Source organism: Perca flavescens, chromosome 7 (genome assembly GCF_004354835.1).
Source record: "Perca flavescens isolate YP-PL-M2 chromosome 7, PFLA_1.0, whole genome shotgun sequence".
NCBI classification, from domain to species: Eukaryota; Metazoa; Chordata; class Actinopteri; order Perciformes; family Percidae; genus Perca; species Perca flavescens.
This window is the reverse complement of record NC_041337.1, coordinates 5,625,406-5,649,255: the sequence shown is the minus strand read 5'-3', so window position 1 is coordinate 5,649,255 and position 23,850 is coordinate 5,625,406. Positions and strand designations below refer to the sequence as shown.

At 41.7% G+C, this 23,850-nt stretch overlaps 1 protein-coding gene across 1 annotated transcript; it reads right to left on the bottom strand.

Moving 5' to 3' along the window:
• Nucleotides 1–4,656: 4,656 nt before the first annotated feature.
• Nucleotides 4,657–6,509, bottom strand: LOC114558208 (uncharacterized). The gene is made up of 5 exons (XM_028582019.1): nucleotides 6,441–6,509; nucleotides 6,024–6,122; nucleotides 5,829–5,939; nucleotides 5,606–5,719; nucleotides 4,657–5,519 (listed from the first exon to the last, which is right to left on the bottom strand). The coding sequence occupies exons 1-5, from the start codon at nucleotides 6,507–6,509 to the stop codon at nucleotides 4,665–4,667; spliced, it is 1,248 nt and encodes a 415-aa protein (XP_028437820.1). The 3' UTR covers nucleotides 4,657–4,664.
• Nucleotides 6,510–23,850: the final 17,341 nt, after the last annotated feature.

Genomic DNA, 23,850 nt, shown 5'->3' with positions numbered 1-23,850 from the left:
TCTCTAGCATTTTTGAAAATAATCATATAGTTGGTGTTCAAACTGATTGTACGACTAGCTTTACCTTGAATAAACAGATTCTGCACTAAATATATACAACTAAGACGTCGGTGATGGACATACTGTGTGAAAACTTTTTGAACTTCCAAATTATCACAGGCTTGATTCATTAAATCGTCTATAATGAGCAAATTATTCTTAGTAGTAGGCAAGAGTGCCTCGTCGCAGAACGATTCCGGGAGACCTTGTACAAAATTTATATTCACCGTTTTAAGCAATTGATCGTATATTGGTTGCCAGCATGAATAGATGTATACTATGTTATCAATTTTTGTGAAATAACAGAGGACATGTTTTCAATAATGTCTTTGACAAAATATGTTTTTCCACAATTCAAGGACCACTGATAACGAGGCTAAAAGGGTGTTGAAGCCTACCATCAAATCCTGAAACATCCCTAGTAGCCATAAGGGACGGTTGTATAGTCTTGGAGCACACGTCGTTTGTTGTAAACAACCTGTACTTTCCTTGTCAAGGTGTCGTTTTTGAGATGGAACTGTTTTTTGTCGCGCTTTATTGTGAATGCTGTTGTGGTCAGACGGCTAGGATGCTGCTGGTTGGTCACAAAGGATTGAACAAGACCAATTAACGATTCATGTGTAACCACTTTGGCATTTGAGGCATTAAGGGTCACACCCTTGCATTTAACTTGTGTATTTCCTTGAGCAGTCCTATAAGCATAGCATTTAGGACCCCCGGAAACAAACTCCGTTATATAATCTTCGTTAGGAGCCCCACAGACTTGAGCGCTATTTAGTTCATCCGTTAAATCGCCAAGGTAAGGCCCTAGAGGGGGTATCCACTCATTGCCTCTGCTTGTGAACAAAATGCTGTCAGTATCCACATATAAAATACGCTCCTGCAGTTTATCCAACAAATCATATAGCTCCATGCGAGCGTGGCGGTGGTCATGGCTCCTATAAAAACATTCACATCTTTTACTCTGGATGCTTCACCATCTGTGTATCTCCACTGGACAATCGCTACTTCTGGTGAGATGAATGAGAACTGGCGAACATCAAAAGTGTCGCTGAACATGAGCTGTGTGAAGCGGGATGGTTCTGTTATGAGCTCAGCAGTAGTCATATTATTTCGCATGGCGAATTTTCCCCAAAGACTTTTCAGAAGCAATTTATTTGTATGCCTGACAGCTTTGTTAAAACATATCTTGGCCGGATCAAGACGAATGCCTTCATGTGCATAATAGTCATCTATGTACTTTTGTTTTTCGTCTTCCGTCTTGATATGTCCAGGGTATCCTGAAGCTTCCTGCTTACGTTTAAGAAATGTTTTAACATAGGCTTTAAAAAGCTGATCAGTTTTTTTCTGGGAAATGCCAAACTTCAGCAATGGAAACAATCTTGTACCCTTTCTCTCTGGCTTTCTGTAATTCAAACGTCACCCAAACGCCAGACAACCACCGTTCTTGATCGTTATGTGTGCAAGGTGTTGTTTGATTCATCTGAACAGCACACGCTGCACATAGGGGAACATCAGTTTATCGTTACAGTGGTAGGGCAACACAGGGTGATACAGGCCTCTGGGGGGTGCTACTGTACATTTCACAATGCCAAAGTATGCGTTTATGTCATCAAAATCCTTGTGTATTATTTGGGGGTGTCCTATTGGATAATCTCTTTTGGACTGAACAGTTGGGTACAAACTTGTGAAATCATAGTATCTGATCTTTTCATCATTTTCTACCTTGTGGTACAGCTTCATTGCATTTGTGCGGCCTCCAAAGAGGGATTCTCGTGGATTGAGACGCCCTGGTTTTTCATATGTTAACATGAACTCCTTAACGTCAGGGTTAGTGTCCACAGCCTGTCTCCAATCACATTCCCACATCACCACAACTTTCAGCTGATGCTTATTTTTTAGAACAGCCACTCTGTTATGGAACTCCGAGCGCAGCTCACCCTGTGTTTTTTTTTTTTTTTTTTGAGAGAGGATTGACTTCACCTGGCGATAGCACTTATCACAGCCGTGAAAGAAGCAGCCATTAAATTCATAACACGTGTGTGTGTCTTCACAATAGCCATCTACAAAGAACTGACCGAATGACTTTTCACCTCTGTTCAGAGCATGTTGTATGTCAAGGCCCTCTCTGTCTGCAACATACTCTAGCCACTGTATTGAAACATCAGAACATGTCTTGTTTTGCCTAATGTAGGCACCTTCGTATGTCAGAGCAACAGTGTCTTTGGGAAGGAACAGCGTTTTAAATACACCCATACACAAGGAAGCCAATGTAGCGTATGCAAACGGGTCTAGGCCTGTGCACTCGTGGAAGGCCTCTCTGTATATTTTGCATGCTTTAATCAAAACCGTTACATCGTTAACACAATAGCTGTGCAGCTCTTTTCGAAAGTCAAAAGGGGTGTCGCGGACCGTATCGTACCACTCCATGAACGTTTTCTTAGAGGTGTCACTCATAGCATCATAACCATATAGAGCTGGTGCAGGATACGGTCCAATATAATTCTCATTCTCATTCGCTCGCTTGATTCATGGGGGAAGAATCCTTTGAGAAGATCTGAGAACCCCATTGCTGCCGGAGTTTTAGACAGAGCCATAGGGATAAAACTGAACGAATCGATCCAACGCTGATTGAAAGTAGAATCGATCATCAGAAGCACCCTAGAACCGCGCATAGTAATAGTTGGACAAAGTTTCTGACTCACCAGATACTCTAAAACTATATAACTGTCAAAACCTGAAGCATTGTGTGCTATAAAAGTATAGCCTTTGTATTTCTCCTGTCTGTAGTTCTGAATGAATGATGCGACGCAATTTGTTGTTTCGTAGCAGTTTTTTTGCCCGTCCATATCCATAATGCATACAAAATTAGCTTCATGACGCCCACATTGATAACGTGTTTCGAAATCGTAAAAGAGATACTTATCACTACTTTCTTTGCGTTCTACGGGTTGTATATAGCAAGAGTGCGTAGTAGCACCTAAAGGCTCTCTACAATGTAGGCATTTAGGTTTTTTACAGCTGTGTGGATTTTTCGACACACGATATGTTGCGTGACAGGACTCGCAATATTTGTTTGTATTGCACGGTATAAGCCCGTGTTTCCCATCGGGTTTTTATGGTTTTCAAAACACTGTTGCGATTTGCATATGCGTCTACAGTCTCTGCATTTAATGGTCTTGTCAGGTATACAAGCAGTGTAACACACATTACAATCCCAACTACAACGGTGCCCCAGAGGGTTCTGGTAGGTCTTGTAACACCCCTCGCAAACGTAAGACGCCCCAAAAAAGCCGCTTTTATTTACGATGAGATAATAATGCTCGTCATGCAAATACAACCACGCTGTTTTCACATCGGGTTTGTCGTGCGTTTTGAAGATTGTGGGTTTTTTACAGCCAGCTACATGATGGAATATCACAATTTTCATTTTCAAATGTTTCTGAAATCTGTCAACATCAGAGAACGAAACTTTATGTGTGTAGTCAAACCCCAAATCACTATGCAGCTGCTTGGCATAATTCATCTTCTCATCATGCGACAATCTGCTGTTTACATAATGTGCCAGGCAGAGAGAAAAGCAGAGATTGTCGTTACCAGCGTTATTCTTGGGATTATACAAAGCATTACCTTTTTCTGACAATATTTGATCGTAACCAATGCTTCCTAGTTTTCGACGTCCCCACCATTCCCTCCCGACATATTGCGCTATTGTCACAATTAATTCTAAAGAGTCTTCGGTCAGTGAATTATCGTTACTCTGCATCGCCTGTGCTACTTGCTCCAGAAATGTGTCTGTGTTATAGCCGTCGCTTGAATTCAACATTGTTTGGATAGGGACATCTACGGTAGGGACCCCTTAACTCAACATTTAAAACACTGTCCTGTGTTGCATTACCCAACGCCCTCTCTATTAAACCTGTTAGGGTGCTATACACCCTTTCAGGAACACTACCAATATCCGTCAAATCAATATTTCGCAAGTCAACATCTTGACGAAATTCAGCAGCATTAAAAAGGGGTATCTGTCTGGATGCTATTTCAGATGTTACCTTAGAAACCCGCCCCGCACCACACTGCACACTACCCTGAGGATTTTCTGAGGGTGATGGAGGGGGTCTATAAGCGCTTGTGGACGGTTGGGGGCCAGTCTGCGCATCTGTACAAGATCGTTTTGAGGGCTGAACACTCGGAAAACATGATGGTCTCTTATTACTCTGATCTATGCCTGTGGGGTCTGTATTTGATGATTGTGTAGAGTCTGTATTGGCCTGTGTATTGCTGGAATATACGCTTGAAGGACCATTATGTGACAACGGCGCAGGAGCAGGTCTATCTGATGTGTGTGTTTTCTCACTGTTGCTTTCACTAGCTCTAGCGCGAGGCATAGATCGGGCCCATGCTTCGAATATTTTTGCATGCATTGCGCACAATCGTGCAAAATCCTGTGGATTGTTTACTGCTCTTGTGTAATCGTCCTTGCACGGCCATTCTAGTTCCTCATCAATACGAGCATCACACCCCCCTAGGGGTTCAGATTTTTTTGTTTTTTTGGGTGGGGATGACATTTTTTTATTTCTTTTTTTTTTTATTTTGCACAAACTATAGAATGTTTTAACACTTTTTTACTGCGGGGTCATATTCATTGTGTTTTTAAGGCATACTATCATAGGATCAAGCATTGAATTGAGAGAGCTGACATGAGAGGCAATAGCTGTGCCAAAGCCTGTGACCATATCAACCAAATGCGTGTTAGCTCTGGCCTGAATGGCTAGAGCAGTTCCAAAGTCTGTGACCAAACCGGTCAATTGTGTGTTAGCTGTTTGCAAGACATCTAATTTATTCATAAGGCCATCGTTTTGTTTTCGTAATTCGGCTAATTCTGATTGTATTTGTTTATAAGGGTCAGCGACTGCAGGTTGTTGAGGGGATGTGTTAACGCAATACTCAAAAAACTCTGCACTCTGAAGTAATGTTAACTGCTCAGGACCTCCTAGTGCCCCACCTTGTTCAAACCGATTGTTAGTAATATAATTAGGTACTGCTTGCTTATCAAGGAATGGAACGTTAACCTCTAATACATTTACAGGAGTGGTTATGGCGGTATTAGCACTGTTACACTTTTTACCTGCCACAGTTATAACAGAAGTGTGTGGTATACAGCTGACATAATCGGTGCCTTCCTCGGTGCTATAGATACAGTTAAAGAGGTATTCACCTACATTATATTCAGGGGCCTCCTGCAAAGCAGCCTGACACGGTTGGTGGGGTGTAAGCTGTGTTGCTGTTAGTCCAGTGTCTTCAGACTCTTCTCCCGTAGCTCCCCGATTTGTCTGACGTGATGTAGGGACGGGTGCTGTTAGCTCTGTGTCTTCAGACCCTTCGCCTGTAGCTTCACGATTTGTTTGGCGTGATGTAGGGGCTGTCGCTGTTAGTCCGGTGTCTTCAGATACTTCGCCTACTTCTATGGCATGGATTGTCTAGAGGTATAACAAAATATTTTTGGTTAAATAAAGACACACACAAGCACACACACACACACAAGCACACACAAGCACACACACACCTCATCAGATGTCTTTTGTTCCCTCTCAATGGAGACACTTGGTGGCTGGTAGGGCTTTGGTGTACTAGACGACGACCGATGCAAGGACTCCAAGTCTTTGCTTGCCGTTAGCTGCTAAAACAAAGGAAAAAGCCTTTTTAACAATATATAGATTTTATTTAAAAATCTTTTATAACACAATGTAAATACTGTATATTCTGCTAGCTACAAATGCGTTTCTCACCTCTGCAGTGGTGTTAGGAACACCCGATACAGTGTCTGGGTAAGGCGTGTCTGGAACAAAGGAAGGGCTTCTTCTTTTGGGCGGGAAACAGTCCGTGTATGGCTTCACAGGCTGAAATCAGCATTAGATTAGAAAATAATCTTTTTTTTTTTTTAAATACAACACGCTATTTTACTGTTTTCCTTTTAAACTCACATCAATAGATCTCTTCCTAGATCTCTTCTTAGGCTTGTGTGGACATACGTATCTGCTCCACGGGGGTGACTGTGTGAAATCGTCCTCAGGCGTCAAATACTATGTAACTAAGTCTTCCGTCGCCTTTAGTTGCTAAAACAAAGGAAAAAAGCCTTTTTAAAAATATATACATTTTATTTAAAAAGCTTTTACAACACTATGTAAATATATTCTGTTAGCTACAAAAGGTTTTCTCACCTCAGCTGCTGTGTTACTATCATAAGATACAGTGGCCGGGTAAGACGAGACCGGAACAAAGGAAGGGCAGCTACTTTTGGGCGGGAGACCAGTCGTGTATGGCCTCACAGGCTGGAATTAGCATTCCATTTTTTTTTTTAAATACAACACGCTATTTTACTGCTTTCCTTTTAAACTCACCTCAATAAATTGCTTCTTAGGCTTACGATGGCGAACGTTAGGCGTAGCAGCTTTCACAGAGAGGGGCATAGAAGCACATGGTCTTTCAACAGGGTTGATTTCAGCCACATGGGAGAGCGAGTAGCCCTCGCCCTTGCGGATCCTTTGTTCAGGGGGTGATTGTCTAGAAAAAATATATATATATATATATATATATATATATATATATATATATATATTAGATGACTACAAACACAGTGATAAATTAAACAGTAATAAATATTACATACTGAAAGAGATAAATAAACCGTAAATACCTGTTTGCTGTGTTCTTATTCCTTATTAGAGTGGCCTTTGGTTTAATGTTCTGGCGTGTTGGGGTCTGTAGGATTGGGCTACACGGAGCTTTTTTAAAAACAAAAACAAAATGAATGAAAACACAGTACTAAATCAATTAATGCTGTAGTGTATAATATATTTATAAGTTTTTTTACCTTGTGGTTTAATAGTTTCGTCAACTAACACAGCCACGTTATCCCAGCTCTTTGCATGATCACCTAATGATGCAAACTACATTATAACACACACACAAAAAAAACGTTTTTAAGTCACAAATGTCTGAATGAATTAAATACCTTACAATAAGCTTCTTTTTTTTTTTTTAAATTTACTCACCAAATGCAGCCATTGCTGTAGAACCGAATCCTCTTTCTTCAGAGGACTTTGTTGAGAAAACGAGGGAAAGTTTTAGCTAGCCACTAGCTACAAAATGCAGGTAAAAAAGTGAGCAGACCCCGTCTTGAAACAAGGGGTTTTAAACACCACAAACCAAACCCCTTTATGACGATTTAACACTCACAACAAAAGACCCCACATTTACAAGCTAGCTACTGGTCTAACACGACTTTTCTTTTTTTTTTTTTTTAACACTAGCGTCATGTGGTACAACCCACCAGCATTACGAACACACGATCAAAGTTTTAGCTAATTCATGAATGACTGAATGAATTAAATAGCTTTGAACATTCTTAAACACAAGCTTTACTTACCACTTGTAGGTAGCGATGAAAAAACTAATCTTGTCCGTTGCTTGCACCAAGAAGAATTAAAAAAGTGAAACTCCAGAGGGCTTTTTTTGCTGTGGAAAAAAACGTGGTAGCAAGCTAGTTACCAGACTAGCTAAAAAAACATCTAAAAAAAAGAGCTAAATAGCAGTAAACAAAAGGCTAAAGAGGGTACTGCTGAGAAACGATCCCTAGTTGTTTTTCACCAAAACATAAGACAAACCCCAGATGGCCTTTTGTTGCGGAAAAAGCAACGTGGTAAAAAGGGTGCTACGCACTATGAATGTCCTCCGTCGTGTATAGCTACGTCTGTGAGAATCCGCCTCCGCTCAAGTGCACCAGACCCCTGTAGTGGTGAAGCGGCCACCCGCACTACATACGTCACCACGTTCGCGAGATGCGCTCCCATATTCGGACACTAGATGGCTATCGCGGGTGTGCCGACATTCGACCGCTGCGTCATCACATCCGCTAGATGCACGCAGTTTCGACAATTAGATGCACTATCATATTCGGCCGCTAGATGGCACTCGCGGTGTGCCAACGTTCGACCATGACGTCATTACGTTCGCGGTATGCGCGCGCAGCTTCGACGATTAGATGCACTACCATATTCGGCCGCTAGATGGCGATCGCGGTGTGACGACGTTCGACCGCGACGTCATTACGTTCGCGGTATGCGCGCGCAACTTCGACGATTAGATGCAATACCACATTCGGCCACTAGATGGCGACCGCGAGTACCAACGGGCACCCGCGACGTTACATGCACGCTCATATGACCAGATTACAGGGTGGGTTTGCGCGTGCGTGTGATGACGTCACACATGCACGCGCGAACCCACCACTCTTATACTACTGATGTTATATTTACTAAGCAACAGTAGAAACATGGGTGTGGGTAGCTCTGTTTACGTGTGTTTGTGTGTGGTCAGATTTCGAGGACGCACACACACACAATCTCATAGTCATCGTCCGAACTGCGACCTCTCCTTTTTCTTTCTCTCACTTTTTTCTCCGGGTGGTGCGCGCGGCGTGAGGTGCGTGTCCGCGCTATTCTCCAACATGGAGCCTCCTCATAACTATCACTCCTGATTGACGGCCTTTTGTACAGCCCGTGTACTTTTTCAGACTTCCAGCTAACAGCGGTGTCTGTGAGCATCACTGGCCGGCCAGCAGGGAGGCGATCCCGGCCGCCACCAGCTGGCTGTCCCGTCAGACTGAAGCTTCTGACAACATCGGACAACATCAACGTTTGTAAAACTGCCCCTATTCAGACTCTACACAGTTAATTTATCGCATAAAAAAGTCTCAATAGTGAATTTAGTGGTGGAATAGCAAATGGAAATTGTAAAAAGTTTCCAGTTGTTTGCTGCTGCTAATAGGCCTATGGCAAACTCCCGATCTAGATTATAGAATCGATTGCTTTTTTATAATTTCCATCTGCTATTCCACTACTAAATTCACTATTGAGACTTTTTAATTCGATAAATTAACTGTGTAGAGTTTAAATTTGGGCAGTTTTACAAACGTTGATGGCCAACTGCACATTTTCTCCGATGTTGTCAGAAGCTTCAGTCTGACGGGACAGCCAGCTGGTGGCGGCCGGGATCGCCTCCCTGCTGGCCGGCCAGTGATGCTCACAGACACCGCTGTTAGCTGGAAGTCTGAAAAAGTACACGGGGGCGAAGTTGGGAACCAGAATCAGCTTTAAATATCTAGTTAATAATTATAGTAACTACATGAAAACTTCACGGTTGTTGCATGAAATGTCGTTTTCAGTTTCTATCATGTGAAACAAGACCCAGCCTAGTGGTGAATCTGCAGACAGATGCTTAACAGTGTGCTCCTCAGCAGTCTGCTCCCCCTGCTGCTCATAAGGTGCCTCTGCACCCCTTTCGTTTCAGACCCTCCCACCAGCCTTTGGGCCACGCCTCCTCATTTACATTGACATGTGTCAAGTCCAAACGAAAAGGCAATGTTAAATTGAAATTAAAAGCCAAATATTAAATGAAAATTAAAATCCAATGTTAAATGGAAATTCAAAAGCCAAATATTAAACGAAAATTAAAATCCAATGTTAAATTGAAATTCAAAAGCCAAATTAATAAATGAAAATTCAAATCCAATGTTAAATTTAAATTCAAAAGCCAAATATTAAATGAAAATTAAAATCCAATGTTAAATTGAAATTCAAAAGCCAAATATTAAATGAAAATTAAAAGCCAATGATAAATTGAAATTCAAAAGCCAAATATTAAATTCAGAAGCCAAAGCCAAATGGAAAATTTAAAAAATAATAATAATATTTTTAATTTCAACTCGCTTTGTTTTCCCTTTGGACTTTCAATTTCTCTTTGGACTTTCAATTTGAATTATGAATAAATATTTCCTCCATAGCAGTGTAGTACGATGTCAGAAACAATAAAACTTTATTATCAGTCTACACTGAAATTCACTTTGTGTTCCCGAGCAGCTGCTCTGGAGAAAAAGGCACACACAAAGTTGAACAATTACACATATAGCACAAAAGATGACGTATGAAGACATATCAACAGCCATGACAAAGAAACACGTTCCATGATATCCTCAGATACAGATGTTAATTGGCAGCAGGCTGATTGGATTGGAAAATGAACTTAAAATGTATAGTATGTCATCAGAAATGTCAGAAACATTTTATAATATAGTATGTCATCAAATATAATAGTTTTGTATGTTACAAAATGCCATAGTATGTCATAAACAATTGTATAGTACGTCACAAATATATTATGATAGTTAATTACACAGTTTTGTTGAATACTTGATTCTGATTGGTCAATTACGACATTCTGAATAACAAACTGTTGCCATAGTTGCAGTTCTGATAACCATTTTTAAAATTAACACAATTAAGTTCATATTTTGTATCACATTATTGATTACTTTGGTAAGAAACCGAGATAATGTAGAGTGAGCGGGTCATTTTTGTGAATTAAAACAAAATTAAATCAAAAATCAATTTGCAATATTAATGACCCGCTCGCTCTACAGTATCCCTTACATAGTATGTAAAAATTGAACATGTTTTGAAGTATTCCCTTTTGTATTTTCATATTTTCTATTGCAAATGTGTCTATTTTCTATTATGTCTCATGATGTTTGAACTGTGTTTATTGTCAGGCACCAAAGACAAGACAAAAACCTTCCTGATTGTAGTACACTATCTCATAAACAATGTCTAAAAACAGTTCATAATACAGCACGTCATATAAAGTTTTACTGTATGTATGTCAGAAAAAAAACGTTATAGCATAGTATGTAAAAACTATGTATATTATTACCGATTTTTGTTTCACAATTTCTATTGAACATTTTTATATTTTTATTATGTATCTGGAACTTTGCACTGTTTATTGTTATGCACCAAATTCTTTGCACTGTATGTGCGAACCTTCTTGGCAATAAAAACCTTTCTGATCAAAAAGTCAAAGTATAGTATGTCATAAAAGTTCTAAATATTCATAGAGTAGCATGTCATTTAAAAGTCTTGAAAGTAATCGTATAGTGTGTCATAAAATGTACAAAAATGTCAGAATGAAGTGTCGTATAATAGTCAACCGTTTCCTAGCAGCAGCTGCTGTCTCGTAGTAAAGACTCCGACTCAAACATCTTTTTGAAGGGAAAGAAAACCACATCTTTTATTGAAAATAAACTTGACATGAATTTAACATTGGCAGTTTAAACAGTATATGGTCTTTATCTTTTACAAAATATATAATATAAATATTCCCATCCTCTAATGTCCTCCAGTTGTGTGTTGATAGCAAACTGTCCTGCAGCGTGACTGGCGACACTAAACAGCAGCTGTTGGCAGTGGAGTCGGGCGGGGCAAACGATGGATATTGTATCCACATCCATATATGAGGCTAGAGATATTCTTAGATTATTGGGTCACACTTTACTTGAAGGCATCTACATAAGAGTGACATGAAACTGTCATTAACACATGACACTGTCATGATACAGTCATGACACATGAACCCTAACCCTAACCCGAACTTGTCATGACAAAAATCAAATGACACTTACTAAAAGAAGCGTTATGTCATAAACATTTATGACTTGTTTATAATGTCTATGATACGTTCATGACAGTGTCATGTCACTCTTATGTAGATACCTTCAAGTAAAGTGTAACCAATTATTGTAATATTGTGATATGACACAAGTGTTGTTTTATGATTTTACAGGCTGCATTACAGTAAAGGGATGTATTACTGTATGACTGTTCTAGCTGTTCTATTATTTGCCTTTAACATTTAGTCATTGTATCCACATTACTGAGGATTATTTATCTAAAATGCCATTATGTTAATATTTTGTGAAAGCACCAATAGTCAACCCTACAATATTGATATCCATGTATTTCAGGGGTGATTTTAAGTGGGCCAGACCAGTAAACCACTCCAGAAAGATCAGAACTTTATCTGCCACAGACTTTCTTGTCAGCGTGATGTTGGCAAAGGCAAGTTGCTCGACAGCGTTCTAAGGCCATTGTAGGAAAAAAAAAATGACAGACTCAGGAGAGAGGGGTAATATTCTGAGAAAAAACTCAACTTAAAAGATTTTTAAAAGGTAAATTTGGGACTTCCGGTAGCAAGATATGGAGTGAGACGTGTTTGTAAGCGCTCCTGCAGGACCACTAATAATTCGATGTTTTAACGCCATCCAAACTACGAAACACTACTTAAATCATATATCCCTTTCGTCAACAACCATCAACGTTTGATATCAGTTGCTCTTGCTGCTGTAAATGGCCGCAAATCTCCGAAAATTCAAATTCGCCGCCTCCGCCAATACAAGGCCTGAGGCCTCGCCACCAGGTGCTCAAGGTAACCCAGACCGACCTGCTGCGCAAACAAAACCAGGAGCTACTATCATGGATCGGGACGGGATAAAGTCGGATATCCTCTCTTCTCTAAGGTCGGATATATCAATAGCGATAAGGCAGGAACTGAAAAACACGTTAGCTGACGAATTTGACGCACTAAAATGTGAATTACAAGCGGTAAAATCCGAAATCGTAAACAACACCACTGCCATCCGGTCCGAAATTGAGCAAATGAGAGGAAACATCAGAGACGTTGAAGGAGGGCTCTTAACATGGTCGGATGAAGTGGTTTCCCTTCAAACCACGGTGAGCACTCTTAAAAACGAAGTGGAAGACCTGAAAGGAAAATGTGAAGACCTAGAGGGGCGGATGAGACGAGGGAACATCCGCACATTGTGGGAGTCCCAGAACAGCCAGGCTCAAGCTCAACCACAGCAGTCTCTAAACTACTGAAAGAGGCACAGCGGATGGACAAAGATATCAAAGTCGATCGCTCTCACCGCAGTCTTGGGTCTAGGAAGCCGGGAGACAAACCTCGTGCCATTGTCGCAAAATTACACTAGGACGGTGACTGTATGGATATTTTAAGAAGAGCTCGAGACCAGGCTCCACTGAGGTACAACGGAAACTCGGTGGCCATCTACCCGGATTATACAGCGGGTGTAGCCAGAGCAAGAGCGGCCTTCACGGATGTCCAAAAGCTACTCCGAGGACGACAAGGAGTCCGGTACGGTCTGCTTTTTCCAGCCAGATTCCGAGTCACACACAACGGAGAGGAGAAGGAATTTCGGGATGCAGCTGACACGATGGAATATGTGAAAAGGAGAATAATCCCAGAGACTGAGACCTGATAAACGTATCTCTAACCTAGTGGGAAAAGAACGTTGCTGATAAGTATGAGTCTTTATAAGAAGTAAGATCTTCTCCATTTCTGAAATACCTGAAATACCCCGTTTTGTATCCATATACAGTTAGGATTAATCTGTCACGTAGTAAAAGTAGCACGACTGTAGCGACATATTGTGAATGTAACTAGTATGTAGGCTGTATGTGCACATGTGTGCGTTACCGTTACAGGTGCGCATGTTGTTCAGGGACGGAATGAGTAGCTACTTTTTATCTACAGTAGTCTGATTATTTTACTCCAGACTAAGATGACCTGATTTATTGAAAATTTGTATTTCACTTTCTCTTTTCTTTTTTGTAGGCCTAGTGTCCTCAGTTGGTCAATCTGATATATATCATGTGTGCTTCTTTAGTTTAAATACTTTGAACATGCCTATCCCCTATATGCAGGAAATAGTTTGGGATTTATATAATTTGTGGTGCTGTTATTGTATCTTGCCGTCATTTCACATTGTGGTTCTGCAGGAGCCGACAACCCCTATCCACATCTGGATATATAAGCACAGGCAATTACTAATACAAACTATAGCCTAATAGGCATTTAGCATAGAGAACAGCTTTCATAGCTGCTTGTTCAACCTGTGCACCTTGGGACTAAGTCCCATAGAACTAACCTGACATTTATGTTCTTGTGTCCAAGAAAGTTCCCCGTTACTCTGTTTGCCTTGGTCCCAGTGTTCCCCTGGGATCCTTGTTCGTAAAGAAAAGTGAGAGAGGCAGTCCGTTCCTGAATACAGTCACACCAATATCCTAATGCCTAGTATTGATATTATGGCCTTATCTCATAGCTGCTGGTTATTTAATTATTCCTTATGTATATTTCTTCTTTTTTTTTCTTAATTTTCTTAAATTTTGGTTCCCATTTTAGATTTTTGCTCTTTCCTCCGCCTCCTCCCTTACGCCTATCACAACCACTCAGACCTACCTTCTCTCCATACCTTATGTATTCAAATAATGCATATGTCTCGACTACATTGATCCCTCTTAATTTGTACATTTCAAATGGGGTTACTAAAGTAATAAGTTATAACGTTAAAGGACTTCACAGCCCTCTCAAAAGGAAAGCTATCCTACGTCAGCTGAAGCAATCTCAGTGTCAGATAGCATTTCTACAAGAAACACATTTATCTGTGGAGCACGAAAAATTAAAGAAATCATGGGCTGACAAAGTATACTTCTCGTCTCATCCGTCGGGGAGAAGGAAGGGTGTATCCATTTTGATCCATAAGCAAGTCAATTTTAGTTTGGTCACAATCCATAAGGATACAGAGGGGAGATTTATCTTGTAAAACGGTTCCATTGATGGTATAGAGGTGTCCCTTTGAACGTATACGCGCCAAACGAGGACAACCCAGATTTCATTAGAAAAGTCTTTAATGTGATAACACAGCATAGCTCTGGGATCTTGCTAATGGGTGGAGATTTCAACTGTGTTATGTCACAACTTATGGATAAACAGCCAGTCTCCACTACTATACCCTCTCGAATGAGTAAAACATTAAAATACCAATCTACAGAACTTGGACTCGTCGACGCATGGAGAAGCAAATACCCCAATCGCAGAGACTTCACTTTTTACTCGCATAGGCATGCGTCTTATTCCAGAATCGATTATTTTTTTACCCCCAAGGCTGAACTATACAGAATAGCTGACTTGAAGATTTTACCGATGACTATTTCTGACCATTCGCCTATTGAACTTTTGTGGAACATAGGACACATAAATCGACACCTAGACAATGGAGGTTGAATGCATCTCTCCTTAATGATAAAGAGTTCACCAACCTCATCTCAACAGAACTTAAATTATATTTGGACACCAACACCTCTCCAGAAATATCACCACTTATATTATGGGATTGTGCAAAAGCCTACCTCAGGGGTCGTATTATCTCTTTCGCGAGTGCCAGAAAGAAAAAGAGGGACGCTAGACAACAGGAACTAGAACAAACAATTACAAAATTGGAACAAAAACATAAGCAGAGCTCAAATCCTACTCTCTTAACCAATTTTAGAGACGCACGAAGGGAATATAATAATCTGCTCACTGAGAAAATTGAAGGCAATCTAAGGTTCACCAAACAGAAGTATTATGACCATGGTAATAGGGCTAGCCAACTACTAGCATTCAGACTGAGAAAGCAGCGGTCATCAAACATAGTACAAAAGCTAAAAAGTAATAACTCACTTAATCCTATTACAAAGCCGGGGGAAATAGCCGAACGTTTTGCTGGATTCTACAAATCACTGTATGAAAATACTGATACCTGCTCTTAAGTTAACACCCTAACGGCCTTTTTGGAAAATATAAAATTAACTGAATTACCCGAGACGATGGCGAAAGACATAGATGAACCCATTGAGGAGTGGGAGATTAAAGAGACAATCTCATCTCTGAAAAATAATAAAAGTCCAGGACCCGATGGATACATTAATGAATTTTATAAAAGTTTTAAAGAAATATTGTCCCCCCTTTTACTGAAAGCATATCGCCATGCTCTACAATCCGGAACACTAGCACCATCTTGGAGAGAAGCAACTATAGTACTAATACAGAAAGAGGGTAAGGACCCTACTGAATGCCAGTCATACAGGCCCATTTCTCTATTGAGCGGCGATATACGTATTTTGACAGCCATATTGGCAAAGAGAGTGAATAAGGTTATTGCACAAATTATAAATCCAGACCAAACAGGCTTTATTACAGGGAGATATTATGGTGACAATCTTCACAGATTATTAAATATAATAAGCTATTCAAAATCCAAAGGAGAGGAGACACTATTACTATCACTGGATGCTTATAAAGCATTTGATCGCGTGTCTTGGCAGTACCTACTCCAAACCCTTAAACGGTTTGAATTTGGTTCAGGTTTCATACAATGGATACAGATACTTTATTCACGTCCACTAGCCTCAGTCAAAGTTAATGGTCATATATCGGCAAGTTTTGCATTAGAGCGGGGCTGCAGACAAGGATGCCCTCTTTCACCCTTGTTATTTGCCATCAGTATTGAACCCCTAGCCCAGCTCATCCGAGATGATTGTAATATTAAAGGTGTCTCTATTAATGGTGAAGAGCATAAAATGTTCATTATACGCGGACGATGTAATGATGTTCTTAACGGAACCTGCAACATCAATTCCGCGTTTAAAAGATCTTCTTCTCCAGTACGGATATTTTTCGGGATATAAGGTTAATATAGATAAGACTGAAGCTATGCCACATGGGTGGCAGTGAAGGTCAGGGGCCTCGACGGACCAGACCCGGGCAGCAGACGCTGGCTCTGGGGACGTGGAACGTCACCTCTCTGTGGGGGAAGGAGCCGGAACTGGTGCGGGAGGTGGAGCGCTACCGGTTAGATCTGGTGGGGCTTACCTCTACGCACAGTCTTGGTTCTGGAACCATACTCCTGGATAGGGGTTGGACTCTTTTCTTCTCCGGAGTTGCCCAGGGTGTGAGGCGCCGGGCGGGTGTGGGGATACTCACAAGTCCCCGGCTGAGCGCCGCTGTGTTGGAGTTTACCCCAGTGGACGAGAGGGTCGCCTCCCTACGCCTGCGGGTTGTGGGGGGGAAAACTCTGACTGTTGTTTGTGCATATGCACCAAACAGGAGTTCGGAGTATTCGGCCTTCTTGGAGACCTTGACTGGAGTCCTGCATGGGGCTCCAGTGGGGGACTCCATTGTTCTGCTGGGGGACTTCAACGCACGTGGGGCAATGATGGAGACACCTGGAGAGGCGTGATTGGGAGGAACGGCCTCCCTGATCTAAACCAGAGTGGTTGTTTGTTGTTGGACTTCTGTGCTAGTCATGGATTGTCTATAACGAACACCATGTTCGAACATAGGGATGCTCATAAGTGTACCTGGTACCAGAGCACCCTAGGCCGAAGGTCAATGATCGATTTCATAATCGTTTCATCTGATCTGAGGCCGTATGTTTTGGACACTCGGGTGAAGAGAGGGGCAGAGCTGTCAACCGATCACCATCTGGTGGTGAGTTGGGTCAGAGGGTGGGGGAAGACTCTGGACAGACCTGGTAAGCCCAAACGTGTAGTGCGGGTAAATTGGGAACGTCTGGAGGAGGCCCCTGTCCAACAGACTTTCAACTCACACCTCCGGGCGGAGCTTTTCGTGCATCCCTGTGGAGGCTGGGGGCATTGAACCCGAGTGGACAATGTTCAAAGTTTCCATTGCTGAAGCTGCAGCGAGGAGCTGTGGTCTTAGGGTCTTAGGTGCCTCAAGGGGCGGTAACCCACGAACACCGTGGTGGACAACGGTGGTCAGGGAAGCCGTCCGACTGAAGAAGGAGTCTTTCCGGGATATGTTATCCCGGAGGACTCGGAGGCAGTTGCAGGGTACCGAAGGGCCGAAGGGCTGCAGCCTCTGCCGTGAAAGAGGCAAAGCAGCGGGTGTGGGAGAAGTTTGGAGAAGACATGGAGAAGGACTTTCGGTCGGCACCAAAGTGCTTCTGGAAAACTGTTCGCCACCTCAGGAGGGGGAAGGGGGAACCATCCAAGCTGTGTACAGTAAGGATGGGACACTGTTGACCTCAACTGAGGAGGTAATAGGGGCGGTGGAAGGAGCACTTTGCAGAACTCCTGAATCCGACTAATCGCCCTCTATGTTAGAGGCAGAGCTGGAGGATAATGGGGGATTGTCGTCCGATTTCCCAGGCGGAAGTCACTGATGTAGTCAAACAACTACACAGTGGCAAAGCCCCGGGATTGATGAGATCCGTCCAGAAATGCTCAAGGCTCTGGGTGTGGAGGGGCTGTCCTGGTTGACACGCCTTTTCAACATTGCGTGGAAGTCTGGGACGGTGCCAAAGGAGTGGCAGACTGGGGTGGTGGTTCCCCTTTTTAAAAAGGGGGACCAGAGGGTGTGTGCCAATTATAGGGGTATCACACTTCTCAGCCTCCCTGGTAAAGTCTACTCCAAGGTGCTGGAAAGGAGGGTTCGCCAATAGTCGAACCTCGGGTTGAGGAGGAACAATGCGGATTCCGTCCTGGTCGTGGAACAACGGACCAGCTCTTCACTCTCAAAGGATCCTGGAGGGAGCCTGGGAGTATGCCCAACCGGTCTACATGTGTTTTGTGGATTTGGAGAAGGCGTATGACCGGGTCCCCGGGAGATACTGTGGGAGGTGCTGCGGGAGTATGGGGTGAGGGGGTCTCTTCTCAGGGCCATCCAATCTCTGTACAACCAAAGCGAGAGCTGTGTCCGGGTTCTCGTAGTAAGTCGGACTCTTTTCAGGTGAGGGTTGGCCTCCGCCAGGGCTGCGCTTTGTCACCAATCCTGTTTGTAGTATTTATGGACAGGATATCGAGGCGTAGTCGGGGTGGGGAGGGGTTGCAGTTTGGTGGGCTGGGGATCTCATCGCTGCTCTTTGCAGATGATGTGGTCCTGATGGCATCATCGGCCTGCGACCTTCAGCACTCACTGGATCGGTTCGCAACCGAGTGTGAAGCGGTTGGGATGAGGATCAGCACCTCTAAATCTGAGGCCATGGTTCTCAGCAGGAAACCGATGGAATGCCTTCTCCAGGTAGGGAATGAGTCCTTACCCCAAGTGAAGGAGTTCAAGTATCTTGGGGTTGTGTTCGCGAGTGAGGGGACAATGGAGCGGGAGATTGGTCGGAGAATCGGGCGCAGCGGGTGCGGTATTGCATTCAATCTATCGCACCGTTGACGAAAAAGAGAGCTTAGCCAGAAGGCAAAGCTCTCGATCTACCGGTCAGTTTTCGTTCCTACCCTCACCTATGGTCATGAAGGCTGGGTCATGACCGAAAGAACGAGATCCAGGGTACAAGCGGCTGAAATGGGTTTCCTCAGGAGGGTGGCTGGCGTCTCCCTTAGAGATAGGGTGAGAAGCTCACTCATCCGTGAGGAGCTCGGAGTAGAGCCGCTGCTCCTTTGCGTCGAAAGGAGCCAGTTGAGGTGGTTCGGGCATCTGGTAAGGATGCCCCCTGGGCGCCTCCCTAGGGAGGTGTTCCAGGCACGTCCAGCTGGGAGGAGGCCTCGGGGAAGACCCAGGACTAGGTGGAGGGATTATATCTCCAACCTGGCCTGGGAACGCCTCGATCCCCAGTCGGAGCTGGTTAATGTTGCTCGGGAAAGGGAAGTTTGGGGTCCCCTGCTGGAGCTGCTCCCCCCGCGACCCGACACCGGATAAGCGGACGAAGATGGATGGATGGATGGATGAAGCTATGGATGTCAATGGCCAAATTCCAATATCGGTTAAACTTAACAGTGGGTTTAAATGGACTAGGGATGGTTTCAAATACTTGGGTATATTTATCCCCCCATCTACGGAAAGACTTTATGAAGCTAATTATAAGAAAACAATCAAACTCATCAGTGAGGATCTTGAGAGATGGTCGACGCTTCCTTTGTCTCTGATGGGTCGAGTGGAGAGTATACGGATGAATGTTTTGCCCAGGCTATTGTATCTTTTTCAGATGCTGCCCATAGAGATTTCTAAATTAACATTTGATAAATTACACAAAATGGTTTCAAAATTTATTTGGCAGGGAAAACGACCAAGAGTAAGATTAAAAACACTACAGTTAGCCAAACCAAATGGGGGTGTGGGACTTCCAAATTTTAGATATTACTTCTGGGCTGCACAACTGAGGCCCTTAATTTCTTGGATTAAGGATTCGTCATATACACGATGGCTTGACATCGAAAAGGGCCTCAGCCCAATACCCCTCAAAGTACTGCCCTCGTTAGATGTTAGCTTTAAAAATACCCAAATGGGGGAGTGGACTAAAGTAACCCTAAAAATTTGGAAAACTGTACAGACTGCCTTTAGACTACCAAAGCAAATTTCATCCGCGGGCAGTATAGGTCACTTGGAAGGTTTCGTACCAGCACATTTGGATGCAGGCTTCAAAAAGTGGTCTGAATTTGGACTATGTTTTGTGTATCAACTCATTCATAATGGAGAGCTTAAGTCATTCGAACAGTTAAGACGAGAGTTCACCCTTCCAAGGACTGACTTTTTTAGATATTTACAATTAAGGCATTTTCTTACAACACATAAAGAATGGGAAAAAGTGAAAAATCCGAGTCTAATCGAAGAATTTTTTTCAAAATTACAAATTGGAAATGACGCTGGAAGGGTGATCTCTAAATTATATTCAATTTTCTTGTTAATGATCCCAAAGAACACTATACAAACAAAGGAGAAATGGGAGGTTGAAATGAATGCAGATATCTCATTAGATACCTGGACGGAGACTTGCAGGGAGGCACATCAGATGACTAACGCAAATATCTGGAGGGAGTTTAGATGGAAAGTTATAATGAGATACTTCCGGACACCACAGGTAACGGCGAAGTGGGCCCTGACCTCTTCAGATAAATGTTGGAGAAACTGTGGACCACAAAGTGGAAACCACACTCACATTTTCTGGTCCGAAGTTGAGTACTTTCTGGAGAGAAGTGTTAGACGCCCTGAGAGAAGTATTTCGCCAAAATATCCCTAATGACCCAAAGATAGTCCTCCTTGGTTCAATCCCGGAAGGTTTTGGGGGAAGAGCCAAAATCTATCTGTTACAAATACTCTTAGGAGCCACTATTAAGTGTATCACGATAAGATGGTTGAAACCGGAACCACCCACATATAATATTTGGCTTAAAAAAGTATGGGAACTGTATGAGATGGAACAAATTACATATGCAATAAGGCTACAAAGACCCACATTTATAAAGAGATGGAGCCCCGTAATGAGTCTACTAATACAATGAGAAGAGTATACTTTTGTCTTATTATTACTTTTCTATTGTTCTGTTTCCCTTCTTTTTCTCTTTATTTTTTCATTTATCTTTAACATTTATTTTTATTTATTACTATTTTTCTTTTTTTTTTTTTTTTTTTTTTTTGCCTATCTGTATGTTTTCATGGCAGCTATAAATGTGTGAAGTGCAAGGTAAAATGTAAAATTGCATTGTATGTATGGAATGGAATATTTTGATGAAAAATAAAATATGAGTTCAAAAAAAAAAGAAAAAAGGTAAATTTGGGAATTGGAATAAATTACTTCTCTGCAATTCTCACACATTGCCAAGTCATCCAGTGGGCCTGATTAGAGCCTTTGGAGGGCGAGTTCTGGCCCACGGGCCCCTGATACACCCCTGATATATTTGGTCAAAATATAATGTATAGTTGATTTTCTCCATATTACCCAGCCCAGAGTGTAGTCAGTACAAGTCACTGGAAACAGGCTGATAGATTTCACATTACAAAATATTTATACTACTCTTGTCACAAGTTTATGTCCCTACCCGCTATTGTTATCATCTTTATCACTGCGTGTGGCAACAGCAGCTGAACCCAAAACTACAGAAATCATATTTACACACATCAACTTCCTGTGAAGCCTCCTGCGCTGCTCGCCCATACTGGCCAAAAGAAATAAAAACATATAAAAATCAAATTAACATAACTTAGAATAAACTATAACTTAAAATGTAAAAACAATCATTACAAATGGAAGACAAACACTTGGTTAATAATTCCCTTTGACAACCTTATAGTGCTAAAAGAAGAATAAAATGATAATTACTCAATACAAAAAATCTAAACACAACGCGTGAGTTTTAAATAACGGAGGTGGAAATCAATGCTGTGGCACATTTCAGGTAAACACACTGAGGAGGAGGATGACAGAATAAAAGCTGCATAGAATAAATATCACCAATCTCTAATGTAGAGAAGAAAACTTTGGACCATCGTGTCTTATTGCAACATATAGTTATTTAGTAAGAGTGCTTCTTTTACCATCTTTCATATCTCATCAATTTCTGCTTTTTTCTTTCCAAAAATGTACTTTTTCCACAAATATAACAATTTAAATATACGCCTCTGTGCAGCGCTGAGTTCTTCTTCACTACCTTAATTAGAGCAGGAGAGAAAACTGAGACCCAAACCCCCATCGTTAAAAGAAACACAAGTGCCAAAACATCTTTTGGTGCATCTTTTCCCATCTATCAGGCAGCCGCTGGTTTGTTTACCGGTACAGATTTACAAAAACCAACTAGCAGACTTTTGAAACTTGCCTGTAATACATCACAGTGTACAGTGTCTACATGTGGGCTGCAGCTAGGTAGCATTTCTATTATCTGGCAATCTGCATTCAATTCATAATTTTATCAGTGAATAGTTAACAGTAAACATGCCCGTTTTAATTCCCCTGTATTCAAATTTCTTGTTGTATTTAATCATCTAAAGATATTCAAATCCTCACATTTGAGAAGCAAAAACCAGCAAACATTAATTTGCTTTAAAGAACCCCTATCATGCTTTTTTGAATTTTTCCCATCTTTTAGTGAGTTTAGTGTATGTAATAGATGTATAAATAAAAGAAACACATTTCACTCCAAATGGAGCTTCCTCTCCCCCAGACAGCACTTCTTCTCTGCCTGAAAACGCCTCGCCCACATTCCTGTTTGAAATTCCTCAGTTAGTGATGTCACTGATTGAGAAAGCCAGGTTAGTGTTTTCAGATGAAATGTGGGAAGAAGTGACTGAACCATTTCTACAGACTGGAAGAACTTTTAATAGTTCATCCTCTTGTTATGCTTTACAGTATGAATATGTTACATGAATTATATTTTTATTGAGTACAAAATAAGTTTTAAAGAAAAACACGACACATCAGCCTGTGCTGATATGTGACATTTCCCTTTATTCTACCTCATCAGTCTGCCTTATTCTGCTCAGAAAATACAAAAACTCATTTAAGATCAACTATTATGCTTTTCCGTCTTTCTTTTCATATCTATAATGTTATAATGTTGGATTTTAAAGAATGAGGTAAACGTATTTCAGAGACATCCCCGTGAGCTAAAAAGTTCAGATTTCCAACTGTTCTGAACGTTCCAGTTTCAACTGTTTTTTCTACTCTCAGTTAAAGGGTAACTACTGTTTTTTTCAACCCGGAAAAAAATCGTTGAATTTAAATGATTTTGACAGTTTATCCATAGCCTTTACTCAAATGAATACGGGTGGCCATCCAATTATGACAAACTCAAAATGATTTAAATATTGAGCCATTTCATTGAAAATCTTTTAGATAACAGGAGCCTATCATTTCTGTAGCCTTCTACGAAACAACAGACTCCCGCCTTTTTCTCGTCTCACGTTCCACTCTCCACACCACTGTCTTCGGACAAAAAGTCCCGTCCTGAGATCGATAATGTTGTCAGACACTTTTAGTAACAATCTGAGCCTGTCGGTACCAAAATAAATCACTTTTAGTCGACAACAAACAAGGCTCCACGATTGCCCCATTAGGTTACATTGTAGCTCGGTTCGCGCTGGCCTGTCATTGCAATCTCTCTCAATACTGGACCTAATTCAAAGATTTTTGGTCACATTCTATTAGACACAAATGCATGAGGAAATGGGGTCCAGGTTTAAAAAAAAACTGTAGTTACCCTTTAAGTGTTATGCAACTCTAAGCCGGCCTTCTATTATTGGTCATCTGCTCCAGGTAGGCAGGACTGCAGTGTGTTTCTTTAAATGAAAAAAAGACAAAATGGCAAAAATTATTTAAAAGATGGAGATTTTTTTTTT